The following is a 26,390-nucleotide window of genomic DNA, read 5'->3' as shown; positions in this document are numbered from 1 at the left end:
TTCAACATAACACTGAGACACTTTATTGGTGATTGAATTTCATCCCTCTTCAATGTGAGATGAAGCGCCTTTGTCTGACCTATAACAATAGCAGTTTAATAAATAAAACCTCGCCTACACATCAACAAACTGAATGCTCAGCATTCCCACATACAAACCTCTGACGTACAAATACTCATACAAAGATTGTGTCAATAAATAATTACGCTCAAATAAATTACATTCTACTGAAGTTAAGGAAATGTGCTCTTTACAGGGTCTAATGAAGCTGTGTGACTGGAATCAGTGTTGCTCCTCTGGTCTGCTGCATCTTTAGCACTGCAACTGGCTGAGGACAAATGACACAAATCATGTCAAAAACAAATGCAGTCATTGTGCAAATGCATCCCGTAAATATAATGATGAAATTATAAAAATAAAGATGTTTATGATGAAAATATTATGCAATCACTAAAATTCAAGGGCTGTATTCATAAAACGTCCAAGGGCAAAGAGGTACTTAGTGGGAAAATTCTTAGACTTGTGGGCTTAGTCAAGATAAAAGTTATTCATTCATAAAGCATCTTAATTCTTAAAAGACCTGCAAAGATGACAAACTGTTTTGGCATCAGAGTTTCATAAGTCTAACGACCCGATCCCAGATAAGCGACCAAAGATGAGTAAGTTTCATAAGCAGAGTAGAAAATGGCTGAAAGACAAAGAGGAAGAAGAGATGTACTCCAGACTGCAGCTGACAGTGTTATTACAACACTACACACTTGACCATGCAGGGATTATGTTTGTCACTGATCTTATTAAAGATGCAGTTACATCTCCAACACAGCACAAAAATACCATAAAGCCAGAAATTAAAGTAATCAATACAATATTTGGCAACTGGGAAAATGCAACTATGCAGTATTGTTGATTTGGATTGGTTTCAACCTTCTGTAAGCAGAGTGGCCACACAAACAATTACAGCATTTTCAGAATCTCATATTGCATCACAGTTTATTCACTTTCCATTGGACACTCAAACCTTAAATATCGGTGTCTCGATTTTAATGTTATAAATCAGTTGAATTAAACTTGTTTTGCTGCCAGTTCTGCGTCTTCAAACTCTAGTAAAAGTTCAAAGGTTGGCACTAGGTTTTCATGAAACTCATCACAGGAACATTTACTGAATCATAATGTATCTACATATGTGTAGAATTTTAAAGAGACATCCACACGTCGGTGTCTATGGATTGGGATAAGCACAGAGACCAATATACACCTGGGCCCGTATCCACAAAGCATCCTTAGGTTAAAAGTAGCTCCTGGTGATGTTATTCTTAGACATTTCTTAGAATTTTCCCTTGGTAAGATAAAAGTTGTTCACAAAGCATCTTAGGCCTTAAGAGAGCTCCTAAGGTGCCAAAGGAGGATTTTTGAGAAGCCTAAGAGTGTCTTAAGCAGAGGAGATGGTGGAAAACACAGAGTGGAAGGAGCGATATTCTCCATATGTTGAATGTGAGTGATTCAGTATCTTGCAGGGATAATATTTGTGGTTGAGGAATGAGCTTACTTTTCCCACCCAACGTAGTAACCACTCCCCTCGGGCAGGAGGCTACGGTCCATCTGGACCAGAACCTCCCGCCATAAGAACAGTTTCTTCCCCTCTGCCGTTAGACTCATGAACTCCTCATAACTCAGGCACCTTAACCTTAACTCTGTCACTTTATCATTTTATCACGGGTCACTTTAGACAATGTACTTTGGTTTTAATTGCACTCCTCCCACTGCACTTTCTTTCTGTTTTTCTGTTGCACACAGCCTTTCGTATTTCATATATCATTTTTTATCTTATATTTTGTCTTATTTTGGCACATATTGTATATTTTATCTTAGCATTTTATATCGCTCTCTGTTTAATGTTGCACCATTATATCGAAGCAAATTCCTAGTCTGTCAATCCTGTTCATTGGCAATAGCAATAAACTTCTTCTGATTCTGATTCTGAAGGTAATAACACCTGAGATGAAGGTCATCACAACATTGCAATACTAGACTAAGGGAAAAAACGTAAATGGCATGTAAATACATATTTGTATTTATATATAGATAAATAAATATATTCCTATGTTATATTTGTACATAGAGATATTCATTGCACTGTCCTGTAGGATTTTATACTTTTTTGTTTTTTGCTTTATCTGTTTGCACTGACACAGGAAAAGCAGCCTCAATGTCATGGTACATTAATTTCTATAATATTAATACAATTATTAATATCAAAGTAAGCAATGTCAGCAGCCATAGCCTAAACTCACCTGTTTGAGATGAACTTTGCTTGTGTGCTGCAATCTCTTCTCTCAGTTTGGATTGCAGCACATACCAGCGCTTCTCACACTCGTCGCTTGTGCACAATTACCAGCATGGTGAGTAAACATAACCATAAGCTAATCAATATAACTACCATGTTGCCCATGGTGATCCATGGACTCTAGGTTGGGTAGTGTTTATAAAATAGGTAGCTGACATTTTATGCAAAGTTTCTATAATGAGTTGGAATGGTGCGTGAATCCAGAATGGTTTTAGAACCTTAGACCTCAACAGTTTTTAGAAGAACTCAACCCTTTTTTTTCCTGTTAATTACATAATCTTTTAAAGTTAATTTACTGTCTTAATGTATTTAGAAATTGTTTAGGTTCTTGTTATCACATACATACTATTGATATTTTCACTATTTTTATTATTATTATCAGTATTATTAATAGTTATTTTATTATTTCTTCTGTTTTGTCATTTAATTTTAAATGGACCACAATGGAAATAAGTATTTCACTTTTTTGTGTCATGCATGCATTTTTAATATATTTCCAATTATATTATGCACGTACATTGAACCTACTAAATAAACCATGCACACATGCATTATTTTAATATAGAGATAATCGGCATGTGAATGAATTACGTTCAAACATTTTCAAGCTGTGTAACAATTCATTTAGTTTTGCTGAGTTTCATCATCATGACATTGAATTATCTGCACAATTACACGTTTCATAATACAGTTCAGGTTATATGATCGGTTGATTTCACTGTCCATTAATAACTGTTTTTTTTATTTCTCCTTCCCTTTTTGTGACAACCAATCACAGCCCTTAGAGGACTGCGTCATACCTAGCAATGAGGTCAACCCCACCTCCTCACAAAGATAGGCATTTCTGTCCCCTCCTTGCTCTCAGACACCTGCTGGCTCACTCTTAGGCCAAGATTCCTTGTCAGGAAATTTTAGGCTTAGTTGGGAGCTGTTTGAGAGGGCTTTGAGTTGTTTCGCAGATACGGGCCTAGGCTCTTTGTTCTTTGGGTGGACCCTGAATGACTCGTCGGGTATGCAGACAATGTTGCGCTGCTGCATTGTTTGTCTGAAAGGCTGACATGTCTACATATAGGTTCAGTATAAACACGTCACTCTGTGTGTAAAAGCTATCTGAACACGTGGAGCAATTTACCTCTTGAGGTCATTGCACGTACACACAGTGCTGTTATTGTCTGTACACCCACAGGTGAATGTGTATGAAAAAACTGGGGTTTTCGTTATGTTGGCATGCCATACAGAGAAGAAACAGGCTGACAAATCCTGGATAATCCAGAGTAATTTCTCTACTGGAGAGTCCTCTCGGCATGATGCAACCAACTGATTTCCGCAAGAACAACAGGTGTGCGGCTTCTGCCACTCTGTGAGCCCAATCTTTCCCATTGGGTTTTATGCTCATGTGAGCACATGCTGACACCACCCTTTATGGCCCTTAAGCAAAAAAATTTGGAAGTAATAGATTGCTGGATTGACATTAATTTGGGATTGCATTTTTTTTTGTAAAGAGACAGATTAGTGCATACACACAAGGCGGAGACATAGGGAAGCAAGGAAACAAAATATAATACCACATGTGTCCAATCATCATTACAACTGCAGTTTGACAACAGACTCTAAAATAACAGTGTAACACCATTTCCAAAGTAAATAAATATAAATTGAAAGAGGTTGGTGAAAAAAAAGTGGGAAAATCATAAAGATTATAGACAGGGGCATGAGATGTGGCGTAAGATGAAAGTAAATGTGGCAAAGGCTATGGAAAGGGTACTGCACATGACAATGAACCCCAAAGAAGGAGAAAAAGCCTTGTAGTGATTGGCCAGACAGACAGACAGACTGAGCTGGAAAGGATGTGCAGCAAGTTCGTGTGGTAAAGGATGCGGACAGAGATGTGCTGACACGCAAGAAGGGTGTGTTGAGAAGGTGGAGGGAGTATTTTGAGAAGATGATGAATGAAGAAAATGAGAGAGAGAGAAGGCTGGATGATATAGAGTGAGTAAATCTGGAAGTGCAAAGGATTTGTAAGGATGAAGTGGGGACAGTTATGAAGAGTATGAAGAGTGGAAAGGCAGCTGGTACAGATGACATGCTAGTGGAGGTATGGAAATGTTTCAGGGAGCTGTGGCAGTGGTGTTTTTAATGTCTGAGCCCTTTCTTGTTTGCAATAGTGATATACATATATGCCCTGGTTGCTCCCAGTGTGTAGTGAGTGCCTTGTATGGCAGCACCCTGACATTGGGATGAATGTAAGGTATTATTGTAAAGCGCTTTGAGTGTCTGATGCAGATGGAAAAGTGCTATATAATGCAGGTTGATGGATGAGATCAGACAGAAATTCCCATAGACTATAATGTTTGAAGATGAGGGCAGAGGGACAGCGGAGGACAGTTTAAAGACAAAGTTGAAGAATCGAGATTGAGGTGGTGTATATATATTTGTAAAGAGAAGGGACGCAGGGTATATAGGGAAAAAGATGCTGAGGATGCAGCCACCAGGCAGGAGGAGAAGAGGGAGCCCAAAGAGGAGGTTTATGGATGTGCTGAGGGAGGACATGCAGGTGGTTGGTGTGACAGAGGAAGACGCAGAGGACAGGATAAATTAGAGACAGGTGATCTGCTGTGGTGCCCCCAAATGGGAGCAGCCGAAAGGAAAAGAAGTAGATTATTTTAATTTTCAAACATCCAATATTTGCCATCTGGTGTGTGATACAAAGAAATACATTTGATAGAGAAATTCCATTTCTCTCCAACATTAATTGCTCATTCATACCGGTTCTTCACTGCCATTACACAAAGATGTAAGTTTCAACACTTCACAAAGCTACGATCTAGTAGAATCCTATCTGCTTCTTTTAAATGGGTCACTTGGAACAAATCACAGACCACTCATTTTTTCATACATTCATCATTACTTTGGCTGTAGCTATGCAGACCTGAGTGGTGAAGAAGGTGACAAACCTTATTTCAAGCCCTGTGTTGTATCATTTTAAAGCTTTTACAGAAAAAAATTGAACACTATAATTTGTAGACACATTTGCAACATAAATTGTTTTAACACTGACTCCAGTGTTAAACGTTTGCTCTATGAGTGTAAAATAGCCACAGTGAATCATAATTTTACTGTAGTAATCATCATTTTACTGTTTCATGATAGGTTTAGGGTTAGGGTCAAAAACAGGTGAAATTACCTCACTGTCAGTCACACAAGTCTCTCACACTGTGACGTCATTGATGGGTTTCTGGAGCTTCTCCTGTTCCGTCCCAGTTCCCAGGTAAGCTGCCAGGAAGTTTTTTTGTGACCTGTAACTACAAAGGACACTCCGTATGAGAATAAAAGGTGTCATTCTCAAATCACCACACCTGTGAGTAATCCCAGGTTCAGGTTCCTAGAACCTGAACCTGGTGAATCAGTCACACGGTTCAGATCTCGGCTGATATTCAAGGTGTGGTTTTTGTCAAAGAATACACAGTCAGTGTGGCATTCAAAAAGAACATGTTTTATAGGAATAAATCACTTTAAATGTTGATGCTGATGTAAGAAACTGTTTGACAGTGAAATGTTGTACTTTGCCTTGATTCAAGTCACCTGTCGCTTGTCTAATTGTGGTTATAAAGTAATAATCGCACTGCTGGTTTATTCACCTCTCTTGGACTATAAACATTGCTCTGCATTCCATCGGTGGCTCTGATGTGGCTGCTTACTGATAAGAGCAGAAAATACAAGTGAGCTGTCACTCTATTTACGGTTAAGTGCATTTGAGTTAACGGATGTTGTCTGATACATAGAACTATGAAAAATGTTTGTGACTAACTGAACTTTCACAATTTGTAATTTGTTTATGACATCAAAAGTATATCAAAATAAAAAAAATATATTGTAATTATATAATATATGATTTATACTTTAATTATATAAAGTTTGATTTTATATAAAGATGATTTTATTAATTTGTAACAGCAAGAGCAAATCTCTACAACCAGACATAAATTAAATAAAATACATGTATGTGCACCTGTTAGTATAACAAAGCTAAATAATCTCTTTTGCACAGTTTTCTTTGGCCATGTCAGCAGATGGATATATGAACATTTACAAGTCACTGAATATATGTTAGTTTTTATTTACATCTTCAAGAAATACGAACAGTATGACAGTGAGCAACCATGCAAGAAGGAAGCTAGTGAGGGAAGCTAACAAGACACCCATAACAGCTGAATGAGTCATAGGCTTTTATAGCTATGATTAGAGAACCTGTTCATAATGGAATGTTTGTCTGTTGCACCACTGGCCAGAGCTGCATGATGGTGTGTATGTAACAGAGAAGGATTTTAATACAAGAAAACAGATCAAATTGAGACTCAAGTCTCCCATGTGCTTTCTGGCAAAGTGTAACTAAAATTTTATATAATCTTTTACAGAAGATCTCTCTCTGTGCCACTCAACCATGAAGCTGTATAAATGGTAAAGCACAAGACATCTCCAATCATAGTCACATGCACCTGTAACCTGTTCAGAGTTGGTGGCTTCCCTCACTAGTATTGTTTTTGCATGGTCACCCACATTTAAAGAACTGTCTATTCCAGACAGGTTTACCATGCAATACCATACTGTTTGTATTTGTTAAAGATTGATGTAAATGAAGTCCAAGACATATTTACTGAATCTCCAAAAGAAAAAAATGGCTATAAAAGTGATGGTTTTGCTGTGTTATACAATCAGGGGTATATATTTATGCACGTCATTGTTTTGGTTTTGATATTTTTATTTTATTCATGTCATGTTCTAGAGATTTGTTTTCACTGCGCTTTTAAAGGACATAATTTTGCAAATTTTAATCCAGTGAAGACTTAATTTATTTAAAAAGTTAATTTAAAAATAGTAAAAAGTGTAACCACTCAAGGTTCCACAAACGTTTCCACAACACTGAAAAGTCATACTCATTTTCCCTGTCAGCCAATAAAACATGCCCTGATGTAAATTTCAGTAAACACCTAGGCTTTGTAAAGAAAGTGACAAAGAATACAGAGAAAATACAGAGTAAAGGGACATGAAAAGGTTTAGATGCCAAAATGTCTGCATTGTGCAACCAGTGAACAATACCTGAGCAGGCTGGGGTGTGTTTGGGTGTGTTATGTGCTTTGTGATGTGTCAGTCTGCCCGGATGCCAAGAAAATATTTCTTGGCACAGTGTGTGTGCTCTGAAGTGTGTTACGATGGAAACCAGTGGGGTGTGGGTGAATGTGTAGTTTAAAGCAGCCCAATTAAAATAAATAAATAAATCTGGAGCATAAATTGAGAACAAGCTAGCTCAAATCACAGCTAACAACTCCAGTTAAAGTAAAAAGCTTTTGCTTGAGCTAATTTGAACAATATTGATGTTATTGTCATTATTACATATTTTCAAATACAAAGTCACATGTAAGTTGTCATAATGTACAAATTTTGTTTTATTTAGTTTTAATAGTTACATATAGTTGAGATTTCAAGATAAATATTTCCAAAGTTCCACAATTTTTTACCCATGCATGTTATAACTACTCTGTTATAAGCTAATGTAAACGTGAAATGACTCGTTTTACACTTCTGCGTCATATGTCACAGAAGTCCATATGAGGACTCCTGCTTGTTCTATGGACTACAACCAATGGTCTTTGAATAAAGACAGAAATGTTCACTGTTTCAACAGAGAGGCTACACAGGAAGTGTGTTTTTATTTAAACCTGCCAGCACAGAAAGGTTGTTTCTTAGAGACCTGAAAATTAAGTTTTTGTTTTATTCTGTTTTTTTGTTGTTGTTGTTGTTTTTTTGCATCATCTTGGCATTTATGGGTTGTTGTTGTTGTTGTTTTTGTTTGTTTGTTTTTTTGCTGCAAAATTCAATATCTGTCTAAAACTAAACGCCACAAAAACAGTTTTGTACCAGCAGCCATCAGTGCTGTAAACAAGTAACAGAAACTTAATATAACTTTTGTATTTATTTTTTTGTATAGTCTTTTTTACCTTGTTTTTATGAACAGCACATTTTTAATTTTTATTTATTTATTTAGTTTTATCCTTTTGGTTCAGTATGATACGTTTTTAGATTTTTTTATCTACTGATGTTTTAACTCATCTTGCTTTTATTCTACTTTGGGGCCGTCCTTGTGTTTTTTTTTTTTTTTTTAGCTTTTTAGCATTGTTGTTGCTTTGTCTTGTTCTGTGTTTACCAAACGAGATGACTCACTCACTGTAAACTAATTTTACCCAAGGGTATAATAATAAATTGAATCTGAATCTGAATATCTGTTTTAAGACATCTGGACTTATCTATACGTATAATATACCCCTTATAATTGTTCTTACACGTTAATACTCAGTAGTCCTACAATGCCACACAATAAACCTACACTTCCTTTTGTACTGTTAGTAGGCACCAAAGCCAAAATATATAAAGGCAGTCTGTCTATGGAGAAAATATGGACACACCTCTACCCAACAAAGGAAATAAGGTGCAATTTTTCACATTTTTCTATGTAGATTTAAGCATTCCTATTTAAAATATCCCATGAATACACTTAAAAAAGAGAATTGTTGGCCAACTTTAAAAAGTGCTTCAACTGGCAGCACACAAATTAATTACATTTAAATTGAACTTATCACACAATATTTACATCAATTTGTACATTTAATTTGGACAAACGTCATTTATTTATGTTACCAACCGAGTCTCGTTTTACTACTATTACTACAGTAAGAGTTTTGGCCTTGTTTGTCTCCAAAATATAATAGTTCAAGAACACATGAACAGATTTTATTGAAATTTGCTGGTGAGATGAACCTTTGAACAAGGAAGATTTTATTCAGTTCTGAACCAGATGGAGGTTCAGAGTGTGTTTTAATTCATATTTTAATAGCTGTCTCTCATTTATTTCCATCAGCAGCACCCACCTGCACCTCAGCTCACCTAAACACAGATGGACAGGTGAGTGCTCGGTTTATGTTTGAGGTTTTGTGCTCTCAGGTAGCCGATTGTGTGTCTGAGTGTGAGATCTTTGTAAACTCACTGAGTGCAGGTCATGAGCAGGATGGCGGTGCAGCTGATGACTGACAGGACCACAGCAATGATCACTAAGACTGTCTGCACCAGCTCAGCATTATTGTGTTGCTCGTCCTTCCCCTTGTTTGTCTCCAGAGTCTGGATCCCACAGCGCTCGCCATCGTAGCCCTTCATGCAGCTACAGAGTCAAGAGTGGAGAACAAGACCATGAGCCAAGAGATAAAAAAGCAAATTAAAATCTAGAGAGTCTGCTTGGCCATAAAAGAGGAAGCAGACTGTGAGGAGACCTGTGGGCTGTACTCACATACACACGGGCTCCTGCAGGCCTTCCATGTACTTGCAGTATCCATGAATGCAGTAGCCCAGGTGAGTGGAGGTGCAGGGATCGTCGCCGGTGCTGACAGCCGACGTGAAGCCGCTGGTGTTGAACGTGTGCTTGGGGTTGGAGGCAGTGGTGCTTTTGCTCTTTTGCTTGTTCTTCTTCCTGCTTTTGCCTTTTCTTTTCTTCGCTTCATCTTTGCTGATGTAAGACTCTGCAGCAAGTAACAGGACACACGAAACAGTTACTTATGGTGAAAGATTACACGATGTCAGTTTTGGAAACATACAAGATGAATCAGTTGATTCCAGACACAATGCATAAATTCTCTTAGATTGCTTAGAGGGCCGCTACTTTGTCAGAAGCAACTATTTGATTTCTCCCTTTTTGCCGGGTATCACCACAGCAGATGCGATGTGTCTGCATGTTGATTTGACATGTGTTTTACACAAGATGATCTTCCTGATGCAACTCTTCCAAAATGGAGAAAAGGCACGGGTGGTCTTTAACATAGGAACCTTCTCTTTTGGAAGCAAGCATGCTCGCTTGCATCACCACACTATTTGCATCACAATTAAACGTATTATATTTTGGGGAAAATGTTAAAATTCTATATCTACAACAAATTTTCCTAATATTAAAAATGTTACGCTTTAATCTTCTTAACAGTTATTTATAAATTGTCAAAAAAATTGTCAATGGCCATAGTGGGCCAAAACAAAGGCTGTACAGGTCAAATATAGCCCACAGGCCCCAAATTGGGCAGCATGGCTAAGAGAGATAGTGAGAGGGAAGTTTAAGCTCAACCTTTCTGCAGGGTTGTGTGGACCTTGACCACGTTATTTGAGTTTTCATATCAGAAAATAACAGTTTATTTCTCTGATATAGAGAATTACTGTGTGGACCCCCCCCCACACACACACACACGGATCCCATTCACTGCTTACCTCACTTAGCTGTTCTTGCTTTTTTATTTGTGGCTAAATTCGCACAAAATTATTTCTGTGAGGTTGTGTGAAGGTATGATCACATTATTTGAATTTTATAAAGCAATCATTGAAACAGTATTAATTTTTTGGTTCTGGATATTTCCGGTTTGTCTCTCTGCCAAACATGTCTAATCCAAATCCATCATCAACCATCCAGGAAGTGGGGGGCATGATATTATTTAAGCAAAACAAAGTTGCTTTTGGGATTGGTCGGTTGTTTCAAAGCTCACCAGATACAAAGAGGTTTGTGCTGATTATCTGTCCTTTTGATGTGGTAAGTTACAAAATGATAGAGGTAATAGTTTTTGAGTTACTGTGTTCACAAACTGTAGGGGATGACTCATTTATCAAGCTATTTATCTGTTCACTTGCTACAATTGGGAGATTACATGCCTAGTCTTTTCCAAAGCCTAGGATTGATCATAAATGATATTAGTACCTGTTTTGTTTTTAACATTTGTAAGCGATAAAAGATGTACTTCAGTTCAAGGTGATAATAATCAATGCTGAAAAAAGAGAATGTTTGAACCAACTTAAAAAAGTGTCACAATTTGTAAAAACAGAATGAATTAAGTTGTTTGAACTTAAGTTTGAAAGTTAAATCAACTGTAACTTACAACCATAAGTTCAAACAACTTAATTAATTCAGGTTGGTTCAAACATTCTCTTGTTCAGTGAAGTCACCAATAGTTCCTGCAGCCAATGTTTTGTGGATTTTTCCTTCACAAATCTACACCTATTTTGGGGCATGGGCTCTTCTGTATTTCATAAGTGTATGAACAACATTTTGGTCAACTACCCACAGTCAATACAGAGCATTGTATATTAATCTAAGTAACATACTGTTTGCCCTGCAGCCCAAAACATTGATTTGACTCAACAACAACAATAAAACTTTGCTGAGTGACTGTACCATGAAGGGTGGAAGTTGTATTGGATCCTCCTGAGAGTTCTTCATCTACATCCAGCTCGTCATCATTGTTTGACAAAATCTCAAGGGCCTCATCAGAAGCTGGGCCACCAGTTACTGTGCTTAATTCAACGGAGAGTGAGGCCTCAGATCCCTGAGTGCTGCACACAACTATAAAATCAACAACGGACGAAAGTCAGATCATAACAGAGTTCAGAGAACAGTCGGCTTCAAACAATTAGGGTAAAAAATGTATGAAATGACATCACATAGGGTGATAACATTTGACATTACAAAACATTTATGGTTATATATGCTCACTCTGAAACTAGTACTAAAAGATTATTAACCGAGCAAGCGAGTTTAATAATTTGTTTATTATATGGCTGTTTGGAGCTGTGTTTTCATCTTGTATGGCCACTTCAAGCTCATTTGCAGTTAATTCCTCCAATTCAGACTCACCAGTATAATAACATTTGCTTGGAGAATGGTCCTCTTCGTCACTCATAATTTCTTTGTTTGCTTTTTGTTTTGCTTTATCTCACATTGTGAAAATTGTAAACAAAGTCGCAAATCTGATAACAATCCGGACTAACTGTCATGGTAAGGGTCTGATATGGGAAAATATCAGACCGCAAATCAGCCAATCAAAGCGCGCGTACTGTCATACAGCTATAATTAAATAGGTGATTGCTAAGTTGTCAAAAGATTACACTGCAAAAAACACAAACTCTTACCAAGCCTATTTGTTTAATTTCTAGTAAAATATCTGATCTACACTTAATATAAGACACAATCACTTTAGTAAAATTTCAGTAAGATACAAGGACTTGTTTTTTTACACTCTAATAAACGAAATACTTAACCTATAGTTATATCAACTGGACCAACATTTGCATTTCACATTTACAGTAAACAACCAAGTTCTGTAGGTGCAGTTGACATAAATGGATTAAGTAAATATAGCATTTAATTTCTTAGAGTGCATTTAGCACATCTTAAAAATCTTTAGCACATCTTTAAAAATCAAATAAGCTTTTGAAAAAGATTTTTTAAACTGCTAGTAAAGTATAGATTAGATATGTGACAAGAAATTAGACAAATATTCTTGGTAAGATTTAGCATATTTGCAGTGTACAAACTGAAACTTTATTTGCAAAGAACCGACTGAGAAATAGACACATTTTGATGTGGGTGTAATGACAAACAGGAGTTATTTTCTTTTGTAAGGAGTCACTGTTCATAAATCCTGCACAATTAAGTCTGACTCATAATCATCTTTAGTGTAAAAAGAACAGCCAGACCTCATAAATGAGGTACACAATGTAACTAGTACAACCAGAATGAGCACTGAATGAGCCCAAAATAAATCCTAACGTCAGGATTTAAACCACACCATGACTTCTGTAGCTGATCTAATGATATGGTAGAGGAATTTATCTGTCCTGCCTGACTCGTCCTCGCATGTAGAGAAATGTCCTCCTGTGACCCCTCCTCTGGCTTCTTCTAATTTTACGCTTCCTTCCATTTCTTTGATTTACACTTGCTGGTTCTGTTTGAACACGTTAAATACAAATCCAGACTTACCGAAGCACAGGAGACAGGTGGGGATGAGCGTGTTCATATCCCAGGAGAGTCTTGAGTGTTTGATGCTACTAAGCTGAGTGTGTGCGTCCGTGCATGCCCGTGACTATGTGCTTGTGTCATACTGTGTGCTGCTTACTGGGTGCAGGTTTTATAGCCAACACCTGCCTCACAGTGGAGAAGAAAAGGGTGTGTGTGTGTGTGTGTGTGTGTGTGTGTGTGTGTGTGTGTGTGTGTGTGTGTGTGTGTGTGTGTGTGTGTGTGTGTGTGTGTGTGTGTGTGTGTGTGTGAGTGAGTCAGACAGAGAGAGAGAGAGAGAGAGAGAGAGAGAGAGAGAGAGAGGATAAATGGGCCCCAGGCAACACATTTTGCATCTCATGTTTTTACACTTGACGAACTTTCTCTTAGAGAATAGTAATGTCTGAAAGAGAAGGAGGCACAAAGCACACTGATGTATTCAAACTTGTTTCTCCTCACCATTAAAAAGTAAACTCTGTCACCTTTTACTGTTATTGCTTCCTTCCAGTGACGATACATGACACAGGTCACGCTATGCCTGGACTAAACAAAAAGAAAGAAAGAAAGAAAAATGTGTAGGCAGGAAGGCAACTATAGTGGAATTCAAAATATAATCCAGGGTTTCCATGTATCCCATAATTCCTTGCACGCCAGAGAGTCGCTGCAATCAAAACAACATAGAGAATCCACATGATGACAACTGTAAATGAATATTATACTACAAAAAATGTAATTTTTTATGCTTTTTGTCACTTTAATAAGAGACTGCTGCATGATACCCTGAAAACTTGCTAAAACAATTATAACAAATAATCCATGTCTGCTACATTTAATCTGCGTGGAATTTAATAAACGGAAACCGAATTTCAGACATATTATATATATTAGTCTGGAACAAAGAGGACAAACAGTGTTGTAAATTACAATAATCAAGACATTAAAGGGCAAACTTCACTTTCCCCCAGAACGACATGATCAGGAAGCGAGCGTAGCTCACAGCAGCTCTCACTGAAAATAACGAAGAGACAGCCTGTGATTCTCGCATGTTTACATAAAACAAACGCAATAACAACGTCTATAAACCCAGAGAATATATTCACGAGAGTTTTAGGCACAACATAAAAATAGTTTTACGTTGTGATGTTAATGGTGTTGCCCGTGTGCAGCGGTTAAAGTGCAGCGTGATCAGAGCGTCTCAATGCAGTTCTCAATGTTACTGAGATCTTGCAGCGTGGTGACCTCTCCGAAGTTTTACGGGATTTGAAACCTAAAAAGGGTGGATGCACTGCTAAAATACCCTCGGGTGTATGAGCATTGTATTCTTTATAATTTACAGTTGTTTAATGATTAGGATCCTATTGGCTTATGTACAATTTGTACATGTTCAATAAAGCCCCTCTATCAATCAGTCAATCAAAAACAATATTTACATTTTAAGCAAATCAAGCAATATTTGCAGATCACCCTCTGTGCATTTGCAGTTACTAATGAGACACATGTAACTCCATAGGAAATTAGCTTTGAGTTATCAAAGTTAGCATGCACACTAACATCTACAAAATGCTTTGTAAATGACTCCAGAGGTGTTATCAGGTTACAAAAACAGTGTTTTCAGTTTTAGAAGTGTTTATTTCTCGCTAGCTTTTATATAATATATGACAAAGAGAATAAATTTACACTCAAATGAAAGAGAGATTTGCAGCTAGCTACCAGCCGGTGATGTCACCATGCTAACATCCACAAAATGTTTTGTAAATAAGTTCAGAGGTGTTATTAAGTTCCAAAAACAGTGTTTTCAGTTTTAGAAGTGTTTATTTCTCGCTAGCTTTTATATAATATATGACAAAGAGAATAAATTTACACTCAAATGAAAGAGAGATTTGCAGCTAGCTACCAGCCGGTGATGTCACCATGCTAACATCCACAAAATGTCTTGTAAATAAGTTCAGAGGTGTTATTAAGTTCCAAAAACAGTGTTTTTAGTTTTAGAAATGTTTATTTCTTTCTAACTTTTACATAATATATGACAAAGAGGATGGATATATTTACACACAAACAAAACAAGAGTTTTGCAGCTCTACCAGCTGAAGATGTCACCATGCTAACATCCACGAAATGTCTTGTAAAAAATAAGTTCAGAGGTGTTATTAGGTTCCAAAAACAGTGTTTTCATTTTTAGAAGTGTTTATTTCTCACTAGCCTTTACATAATATATGAGAAACGTATATAAACACCAAAAATGAAGCGATTTTTGAGAGGCCACTGACATCATGGTGCAATCCCTACTCTGATTGGCCATCACACTCACCACAAAACAAAACTGAACACATTAAAACAGAATGTGAAATTTTAACCTCTTAAAATACCTCTTAAAATAGGTCAAGGTTAGTCATCTTTGAACTTGTCCAAGATGTGTATCCAAAGAATGTTCCCTGTCAATTTGAAGACTCTGGCAGTAATAGGACTGGACTTATGCTGAGCACAGACAGACAGATGGGCGGACGGGTGGACGGATGGACGGACGGATTTGCAACTGCTGTAGTCGACCTTCATTTGCACTCATGGGTGTAACCGCACAGGTGTCAGCAGCACAAGCAAGGGTCGTCCACACCGTCAGTGGGTCTTTCACACAGACACTGCAGCATGCAGCACCCGCCTCAGGTCTTCCACCTCAGTCTGTCAGGACCCTTCAGTTCAGATCCATCCGTCGTTCTTATCTTGGACAGAGAGAAAAAGAGTAGAATCAGTCGGCTGGAAAAAATACACCTAAAGTATAATTAATTCATCGGCAGTAAATCAACAGGAAAAGATCCCTTTAATGCCATTCTCTGGTCTTTGATCTTGATTACTAACCTTTGATCCTGTTTTGGGATCTTTAATCTTACTAATGAGGTTATGTTGATTACCATTTGTCTGTCTGTCTTGCAGTGGCCCTGTAATCTGGATAAAAAAAAAATAAGAATGAAAACTCACATTCTAAACTTTGATCCTGACGGCTGTACTAATCAGCCATTCTGAATGCAGGATCAAAAGAACCAGAATTTGAGCTCAAAGGAATCACAATCAAAGACCAATGATCAAAGCTAAGATCCACAACAAATCAACTCTCCCTTGATTTATCTCTGCACCAAACTGAACTGAAAGCTCCTCATGTTCTTTTGAGCTCCACTACAGACTAAATCACTAAATAATTAATTGACAGACAGACAGGTGGCAATGAGAACTTCTTGGCAGATGTAATGAGATCTGTCCAAACCCTACACCGACAATATATCAGAAAAAAGCTTGATGTTTCAACGTTTTTAGCTTTTTGTTGTCATTAGCAACTGTCTATTGGTGACACTCTGTCAGAGTCTGACGGTGGCAGCTGACTCGCAAGCTATGCTTTTACAAAAAGACCGTCCAAGAGTTGATTTTACACTGTGATAGAGTTGATTTAGCACTGTAATGGAGTATATTTAACTCTATTTGGACTGGGACCAAATGTTATCCCAGCAGAGTAAATTTTAGGCTACAAAATTTACTGTGAACTAATGAGTCAACCATTGCAACACAGTGTCTCATGTCTTTTCATGCCATAGTCATGGATTAACTGGATTCATGCTGAGTGCGACGTATTTTGCAAAAATGTTAAAATGCTCTGGTAACATTTGGGTACATTGTTGCTATTAGTATTATGACATATGCATTCTGGGTAACAAGACAAGCAAGTTAGAGACCAAAAGGTCATAGGTTCAACACTGTGATCAGACAGAAAATCACAAAAGTGGCCTTCAGCAAGGTTGGTGTGTGTGTGTGTGTTAAGACTCTATAATGCTTTGAGCTTCTGCATCAGATGGAAGAGCACTATAGAATTATGTACCATTCAATTATACTTTACTTTACTATACTTTAAAAATGCTCAGATTTCTGTTCCAGGACGCTCTAATCAAGACAAAAACTTTAGATTTTTGGTGGGGGTGATGTTAGTTATTTTGTTTTGTCTGCAAGCAGAGGCTGCTACATCATTCCTGGCAGCAGTGGAATCCCAGTAGAAACCTGCACGGAATGTTGGGAACTTCTCTGTGTCATTCCTCAGCTACAACAACCATAGCTGCTGTCATGCTTTGCATGTAGTGTCCCTGGAATTACTTTGTTTGGTTTATGTGCAGAGACATTGGGGAAATGTGCTTTCTGGCACTGTCATATTTGTTTGGGGCAAATATTTATTTGCTTGTGTTTGTGTGGGCCTAGGTTTGAATCCCACTCATGCTACCTGTCTATGTGTAGAGCAGGTAGCTGAGTGGCTAAAGAGCCGGCCGGCCAATATGTACATGCTCGTAAAATAGTTAAAACCTCAGTAGTTGCTACAAGTAATTACTTTTCACACAAAATTTGTTACTTACAGTATACATAAGTTGAAAGTTCATATTCCTAGGATTCTGTAAAGCCTAGGTATGCACCCTGGAAAATGGAATGAGTGATTAGATAGATGTATGGCAATGTAATAAGAACAAAGTTAAATATGTTATATAATGATAACATATAATAATAATAATAATAATTTTATTTTCTCTGGGTTACTGTATTTTTATGTTTGTTCTTTTTAACTGGGACGGTGTGTCTCTAATTATGAACTAATTATAAATTGAGTGAGTGCCTTGATTGACAGATGGCCACGCCCCCTTTACGCATCACGACACCTGGCTCCTGTTAGTATTTAGGCTGCACCATCCAGGTCTTTTCAGGACTCTGATGAAGATGTGATTTGCACATTGAAACGTTAGTCTTTTTCTGTGTTAGTGTTGCAGCAGCTCTTTTCCTTTTCTAAATTGATCAAAAGGGCTTTTCAATGTGAAAATCAAATATCCACTAAATCTGCAATACGGATCAGATGCAACTCAAACTTAGTCTGTTCATTGAGACTGCCAATTTGCACCACATTGTCACACGAGAGTGACTGAGGCACTTTTGATTGAGATATAATGCAAAATGTACACCAAATGGGCTTTTCAATGTTAAATTCAAATGTCCACAAAATCCACAATCTGGATCAGATCCAGATCAAACTTTGTCAGCCCACAGTGAGTGCCAGTCTGCACCTCACTTTCAAATATGAGAATGATTGGGTCCCGTTTGATGAAGATATAATGTAAAATATACATTAAATTGGGCTTTCTATGTAAAATTTAAATGGCCACAAAATCTGTAATCTGGATCAGATCCGGATCAAACTCTTCCAAATTGTAAAGAAGTTACAGGCATTCAGACTTTTAGCCTGTCTGTCACCTCAGCGGTCAACGGGTGAGCGACAGGGTGCACCTTGGATAGGCAGCCATCAAAAAAACATTTTGTTTTCTCTTGTTGTTGGTATATGTTTGAATTTTATTATTATTTAATAAAACCCCAATTCCAATGAAGTTGGGAGATTGTGTAAAATGTAAATAAAAACAGAACACAATGATTTGCAAATCCTCTTCAACCTATATTCAATTGAATGCACCACAAAGACAAGATATTTAATGTTCAAACTGATAGACTTTTTGTTTTTGTTCAAATATTTGCTCATTTTGAAATGGATGCCTGCAACACATTTCAAAAAAGCAGGGACAGGGTCAACAAAAGACTGGGAAAGTTGATGAATGCTCAAAGAACATGTGTTTGGAAGATTCCACAGGTGAACAGGCTAATTGGAAACAGGTGAGTGTCATGATTGGGTATAAAAGGAGCATCCCCATAAGACTCAGCCGTTCACAAGCAAAGATGATGTGAGGATCACCACTTTGTGAACAACTGCGTGAAAAAATAGTCCAACAGTTTAACAACGTTTCTCAACGTTCAATTGCAAGGAATTTAGGGATTCCATCATCTACAGTCCATAATATAAACAGAAGATTCAGGGAAACTGGAGAACTTTCTGCATGTAAGTGGCAAGGCCGAAAACCAACATTAAATACTTGTGACCTTTGATCCCTCAGGCAGTACTGCATTAAAAACTGACATCATTGTGTAAAGGATCTTACATCATGGGCTCAAGAACACTTCAGAAAACCATTGTCAGTTAACACAGTTCGTTGCTACATCAACAAGTGCAAGTTACAACTCTACCATGCAAAGCAAAAGCCATACATCAACAACATCCAGAAACGCTGCCACCTTCTCTGGGCCTGAGGTCATTTGAAATGGACAGATGCAAATTGGAAAAGTATGCTGTGGTCTGATGAGTCCACATTCCAAATTGTTTTTGGAAATCATGGACCTCATGTCCTTCGGACAAAAGAGGAAAAAGACCATCCAGATTGTTACCAGCGCAAAGTTCAAAAGCCAGCATCTGTGATGGTATGGGGGTGTGTTAGTGCCCATGGCATGGGCAACTTACACATCTCCAATGGTAACATCAATGCTGAAAGGTACATCCAGGTTTTGTAGCAACACATGCTGCCATCCAAGCAATGTCTTTTTCAGGGACGTCCCTGCTTATTTCAGCAAGACAATGCCAAGCCACATTCTGCACGTGTTACAACAGTGTGGCTTCGTAGTAAAAGAGTGCAGGTTCTAGACTGGCCTGCCTGCAGTCCAGACCTGTCGGCCATTGAAAATGTGTGGTGCATTATGAAGCGCAAAATACAACAACAGAAAAGACTGTTGAACAACTGAAGTCATACATCAAGCAAGAATGGGAAAAAATTCCACCTACAAAGCTTCAACAATTAGTGTCCTCAGTTCCCAAACACTTATTGAGTGTTGTTAGAAGGAAAGGTGATGTAACACAGTGGTAAACAAACCACTGTCCCAGCTTTTTTGAAATGTGTTGCAGGCATCCATTTCAAAATGAGCAAATATTTGCACAAAAACAATAACGTTTATCACACTCAAAAAAATAACTTGCTCAGGGAACATAAAAAATTTATGTAAAGTATTTCCACCCAAGGAAAATGTGTTAACCTAGCCACAAACAATTTTGCTGACTGACCTAAGTGTAAATGTGTTGGGTCAACATGATGAATTTGCGTTCCTTTTACATAATTTCCATGGTTCAGGCCAACTAGATTTGAAAAGGCAAATGTAGACCTAAATGTAAATTTTTGGGTCAACATGATGAATTTGCATTACTTTTACTCAATTACCATGATTTAGGCCAACTAGATTTGTATGGTAAATGTAACAAAAATAAAAAGTAAGTCCCTTCAGCTGCTTCCTTGTTTGCACTCAGGGTCGCCACAGGAAATGCGAGGTGGATCTGCATGTTGAATTGGCACAGGTTTGACATCAGATGCCCTTCCTGATGCAACTCCACATTACATGGAGAAAAGTGGCAGGGGTGGGGTTTGAAATGGGAACCTTTTGTACTGAAACCAAGTGCACCAACCACTTGGCCACTCGCCCCTGCCCTGTAAGTGCTTACAACTACTTTTAAAATAGTACAGCTTAACTTGGCTGGGTTGGATCAGCACAATTTATGCAGATCCACCTTGGATTTGCTGTGGCACCCCCAAATGCAAACAAGCGAGCAGCCAAAGGGACTTACTGTTTTTTTGTTTGTTTGTTTTTTCATTTATCTTTACAAATCTAGTTGATCTTACCCATGGTAATTAAGTAACAGTAATGCAAATTCATCATGTTGACCCAACAAATTTACATTTGGGTCACTCAGCAAAATTGTTTTTGCTACGTTAACGGATTTTACTTGGGTGGAAATACCTTCCATAATTTTATTATGTTCACTGAGCAAGTTAGATTTTAAGCTGTTGCATGTTATGTTAAAACTACATGATTTGAATGTGTTCACCCATAAAACTTGATTCTATATCGTAGAAGCTACATGTTAGACTTTCGTTCATGTAACATAAAAAACAACAACACTCATGTTGGGTTTTTTGAGTGCAGTTATTAAATATCTTGTCTTTGTGGTGTATTCAATTGAATATAGGTTGAAGAGAATTTTCAAATCATTGTATTCTGTTTTTATTTACATTTTACACAACATCCCAACTTCATTGGAATTGGGGTTGTATGTTTAATGTTTCATGGATTGAACGTAGTCATGTGACAACTCATCACTTTTTGAAACAAAACATGTCAAGCAACAGTTGTCACCACAGTAATCACTGCAAGAGTAATCTGCTCATTTATAAATGCAAGAATTAAGTATTAACTGATGTATCGACACATTTTATATTTTATTTGCTGGATTTTGGATGTGTTTCTCCACATTTGTATTTCTGGTTGAGTGCACTTTAAAGAGAACAGCATCAGGGGGAGAGTTAATATGTCTGTGTGATTGTGGCTGCTCTTTAGCATGCACAGGGAATAAAGACACTTTATGTAGTGCTAAAAATGGTTCATTGACTCTGGCTACAGCTCTAATGAAAGAGTACAAGTTTAAATGGTGTTACTGATTAACATAACACTCCGTGGGGCTGACAACTGCCACGTGACATATGTGTCATAAATGTGCTCTCTAAGAACTTCACCTTAAATCATGGAAATGCTATTTAATCTGTCATTTAAATCAAGTATTACTTGGAATTTGACCAAAGCAATTTTAATTTTATACCCAGGTCCTTTACATGACCTCTGAAATTTTATAAACTTGAGAGGTCAAACCTGAGGTCAAACTCAGTTTGGCACCAATGTGGATTAAATGCGTTGGAAGGGCTGTGTGTTGTTCAAGAACATACAGTGATTCAGGAGTGGACAGAATTGATCAAATGTCAAGATGACACAGAACCACTGAATCACAGCCAATCAGTGTCAACCTCTGGTTTATAATGACTCCCTCATACTTTAGATTTTTTAATTTGTGGTCCTATTAGTGCTACACAGTTCCATTTGCACATAAATGAAGCTCATTATTCAACACTGATGAGAAAAAAAGCAACAGCTCGTGAACAGCTGCAGTTTACGTATTTTCTTATTTTCTTAGTGTGGGCATGCTCAGCAGAAGTTTGCTATATTAAAGGAGGACCTCTGCTGTAGCAGACAGATACTATTGGCGTTTGCCAATGTAAAATGGGCAACGCACAGCAGAGTTGCGGTTACACAGTCTGTTAGTTGCATGACAGCTGGTTAACTTGGAAATGAACAAAACTAATTCGTTACATTGGCTTCAGACTGAACTACAGTGATACTGCAATTTAGCACGGTGTCATGTACTTGATTACTAAGTGTGGCTACATTCACCTACAAGACCTGGAATTTAGTTTGTGCATTTACATGAACCAGGTTAGTGAAGAGATTATCTCTACATGAAGTGAAAAAGAAAGGAGCAACAACTTTAAAACACAATGTGCCGCAGTAACTTTCAGCTATAAACATATCTTCCTTATCACATGACTGACTGTACTTTTGATTTCATTATTACATAGAAGAACAAAACCATTCATACTTGTGCCAGAATTACATCTACAACTCAGTATTACTTAACTGTAAAAGCAGTGCTGTAATTCAGTATTACGTATCTATAAAAGCAGGGCTGGAACACAATATTTTATGTATCTACAACCCCTGGCAATAATTATGGAATCACCGGCCTCAGAGGATGTTCATTCAGTTGTTTAATTTTGTATAAAAAAAAAAGCAGATCACAGACATGACACAAAACTAAAGTCATTTCAAATGGCAACTTTCTGGCTTTAAGAAACACTATAAGAAATCAGGAAAAAAAATTGTGGCAGTCAGTAACGGTTACTTTTTTAGACCAAGCAGAGGGAAAAAAATATGGACTCACTCAATTCTGAGGAATAAATTATGGAATCACCCTGTAAATTTTCATCCCCAAAAATAACACCTGCATCAAATCAAATCTGCTCGTTAGTCTGCATCTAAAAAGGAGTGATCACACCTTGGAGAGCTGTTGCACCAAGTGGACTGACATGAATCATGGCTCCAACACGAGAGATGTCAATTGAAACAAAGGCGAGGATTATCAAACTCTTAAAAGAGGGTAAATCATCACGCAATGTTGCAGAAGATGTTGGTTGTTCAGTCAGCTGTGTCTAAACTCTGGACCAAATACAAACAACACGGGAAGGTTGTTAAAGGCAAACATACAGGTAGACCAAGGAAGACATCAAAGCATCAAGACAGAAAACTTAAAGCAATATGTCTCAAAAATCGAAAATGCACAACAAAACAAGTGAGGAACGAATGGGAGGAAACTGGAGTCAATGTCTGTGACCAAACTGTAAGAAACCGCCTAAAGGAAATGGGATTTACATACAGAAAAGCTAAACGAAAGGCATCATTAACACCTAAACAGAAAAAAACAAGGTTACAATGGGCTAAGGAAGAGCAATCGTGGACTGTGGATGACTGGATGAAAGTCATATTCAGTGATGAATCTCAAATCTGCATTGGGCAAGGTGATGATGCTGGAACTTTTGTTTGGTGCCGTTCCAATGAGATTTATAAAGATGACTGCCTGAAGAGAATATGTAAATTTCCACAGTCATTGATGATATGGGGCTGCATGTCAGGTAAAGGCACTCATCAATAAATGCCCAAGTTTACGTTGATATTTTGGACACTTTTCTTATCCCATCAATTGAAAGGATGTTTGGGGATGATGAAATCATTTTTCAAGATGATAATGCATCTTGCCATAGAGCAAAAACTGTGAAAACATTCCTTGCAAAAAGATACAATGTCATGGCCTGCAAATTAATCCAATTGAAAATCTTTGGTGGAAGTTGAAGAAAATGGTCCATGACAAGGCTCCAACCTGCAAAGCTCATCTGGCAACAGCAATCAGAGAAAGTTGGAGTCAGATTGATGAAGAGTACTCTTTGTCACTCATTAAGTCCATGCCTCAGAGACTGCAAGCTGTTATAAAAGCCAGAGGTGGTGCAACAAAATACTAGTCATGTGTTGGAGCGTTCATTTGTTTTTCATGATTCCATACTTTTTTCCTCAGAATTGAGTGATTCCATATTTTTTTCCCTCTGCTTGGTCTAAAAAAGTAACCGTTACTGACTGCCACAATTTTTTTTTTCTTCATTTCTTATAGTGTTTCTTAAAGCCAGAAAGTTGTCATTTGAAATGACTTTAGTTTTGTGTCATGTCTGTGATCTGCATTTTTTCTACAAAATTAAACAACTGAATGAACATCCTCTGAGGCCGGTGATTCCATAATTTTTGCCAGGGGTTGTATAAAAGCAGTGCTGTAATTCAGTATTACGTATCTATAAAAGCAGTGGTGTAACTCAGTAAATGGGCTGCATTTATATATCGCTTTTCCATCTGCATCAGACGCTCAAAGTGCTTTACACATCAATGCCTCACATTCACCTCGATGTCAGGGTGCTGCCATACAAGGTGCCCGCTACACACCGGGAGCAACTAGGGGATTAAGGACCTTGCCCAAGGGCCCTTAGTGATTTTCCGATTAGGCTGGGATTTGAACTGAGGATCCTCTGGTCTCAAGCCCAACGCTTAACCATTAGACCATCACCTCCCCTATTACTTATTTATAAAAGCAGTGCTGTAACTCTGTATTGCATATCTATAAAACCAGTGAGGCATCTCAGTGTTAGCAGGATGCAAACTCAGTATTTAAGTGAAATTAATGAATAAATAGAACTAAAAAGTCCTACTGTTTATATATATATATATATATATATAGAGAGAGAGAGAGAGAGAGAGAGAGAGAGAGAGAGAGAGAGAGAGAGAGAGAGAGAGAGAGAGAGAGAGAGAGAGAGAGAGAAAACACACCTTTGTGACATTGATGTTTTTAAATGTACATTAGGGCATGCAGGGGTGTTATTTTTGGTCATCTGTGTGTGTGTGTGTGTGTGTGTGTGTGTGTGTGTGTGTGTGTGTGTGTGTGTGTGTGTGTGTGTGTGTGTGTGTGTGTGTGTGTGTGTGTGTGTGGTAAGACTGTAAAATGCTTTGAGCTGCTGTATCAGATGGAAAAGCACTATACAGTGATGTGAAAAGTGTGTGCCCCTTAAGCTTTTACATGTTTGAAATTGTTTTACTAGGACATCAAAAATCCAGGCTTTTTATATTAAAATTTCTAAAATGATGCCCTTTAAACTGACAGTGAAAAGTAATCTGTACATCATGATTTAAAGGAAATAATCTAAAAACCAAAATAATGGTGGCTCACTTGTCTCCTTCTTGCATGGCCCCTTAGTTTTTGAGAAGTGTCTGCTCCACACAGATTTACCATAGAGTACCATACTGTTTGTATTCCTTCAAAATTTGTGTAAATAAAGTCCAAGACATAATCAGTGTCTTGCAAATGTTGATGTATCCATCCCCTGACTTGTCTGAAGAAAACTGAAAGTGATGGTTTATGTGTCGACTCTACTAGAGGGTGCACTTAATTATTCACACCATTATTTTGGCTTTTAAATTATTATTTCCTTTAATTCATAATGTAGAGATTACTTTTCACTGTGAGTTTAAAGGGCACAATTTTTGAAATTTTAATATAAAAGCCTGGATTTTGTTCTTTTTTTTTTAAATGTCCTAAAACAATTTCAAACATGTAAAAGCTCAAGGGGGCACTAACTTTTTCACATCACTGTAGAATTACGTACCATTTAATTATAATTGTTTTTTTAGTTGGATCACTTTTTTTTTAAATATATCTTTGTACAGAGAAATATTTTCTCATAGACCTCATGGGAGAAAAATGTGAAAATTGTGTTAAGGCTTCAGAAGAATTTGAAGACCCTCGGCCGTATCCTTCAGACAGCAACGTCACACTAAACAGAAAAAGAAACCTGTAGTGCAGCATTTCTCAAACCTTTTCAGACCAAGGACTGCAATAAAAAATCCCAAAGACCACTTAACTCCACAAATGTCCAAAAAACAATAGGTCTGTGTACCACTCCAATAATACATATATGCTACTATCTGTTCAATTTTGAAGTCATCTTTAAACAGTCTGAAAAACACCTTTAAGTTAGAATATGATATTAATTTAAAATGTGATATTTTACCAATATACTCACAGACCACAAGTGGTTCCAGGACGCTATAGGGGTAGGATGAATAAGCATATGCATCTTCCCTTTTCGACACATTATGTTGACATTGTTCTTTTGTTTTGTCTTTTTTGTGTGATTTGTTGTTTGTTTCTCCTTTATTTGTTTTGTTTTTCATGTCCAAAATAAAACATTCAATTAATCAATCAAGTTCAATTCAGTTTATGTAGTAGCAATTAAAATCTATAAAACCAGCATATTTCCACTGTTTACGGTGCAT

The 26,390-nt window shown here is 37.4% G+C and overlaps 1 protein-coding gene and 1 long non-coding RNA gene across 3 annotated transcripts; one reads left to right on the top strand and one right to left on the bottom strand.

Moving 5' to 3' along the window:
• Positions 1-13,331, bottom strand: areg (amphiregulin). 2 transcript variants are annotated; one of them, XM_034170777.1, is made up of 6 exons: positions 13,182-13,331; positions 11,598-11,765; positions 9,681-9,909; positions 9,384-9,554; positions 5,529-5,646; positions 1-328 (listed from the first exon to the last, which is right to left on the bottom strand). In XM_034170777.1, the coding sequence occupies exons 1-5, from the start codon at positions 13,216-13,218 to the stop codon at positions 5,553-5,555; spliced, it is 699 nt and encodes a 232-aa protein (XP_034026668.1). In that variant the 5' UTR covers positions 13,219-13,331; the 3' UTR covers positions 1-328; positions 5,529-5,552. The 2 variants fall into 2 exon arrangements, with proteins under 2 accessions (XP_034026668.1, XP_034026669.1); XM_034170778.1 differs by having other exon boundaries at positions 1-330; positions 5,541-5,646.
• On the top strand, positions 12,282-25,323 carry LOC117510884. The gene is made up of 3 exons (XR_004560835.1): positions 12,282-12,426; positions 24,226-24,231; positions 25,312-25,323. It is a non-coding gene; the product is annotated as an uncharacterized LOC117510884 (long non-coding RNA).
• The last annotated feature ends 1,067 nt before the right edge of the window (positions 25,324-26,390 follow it).

The sequence above is a fragment of the Thalassophryne amazonica genome, chromosome 5, assembly GCF_902500255.1.
Source record: "Thalassophryne amazonica chromosome 5, fThaAma1.1, whole genome shotgun sequence".
NCBI classification, from domain to species: domain Eukaryota; kingdom Metazoa; phylum Chordata; class Actinopteri; order Batrachoidiformes; family Batrachoididae; genus Thalassophryne; species Thalassophryne amazonica.
This window is presented reverse-complemented; position numbering and strand designations above follow the sequence as displayed.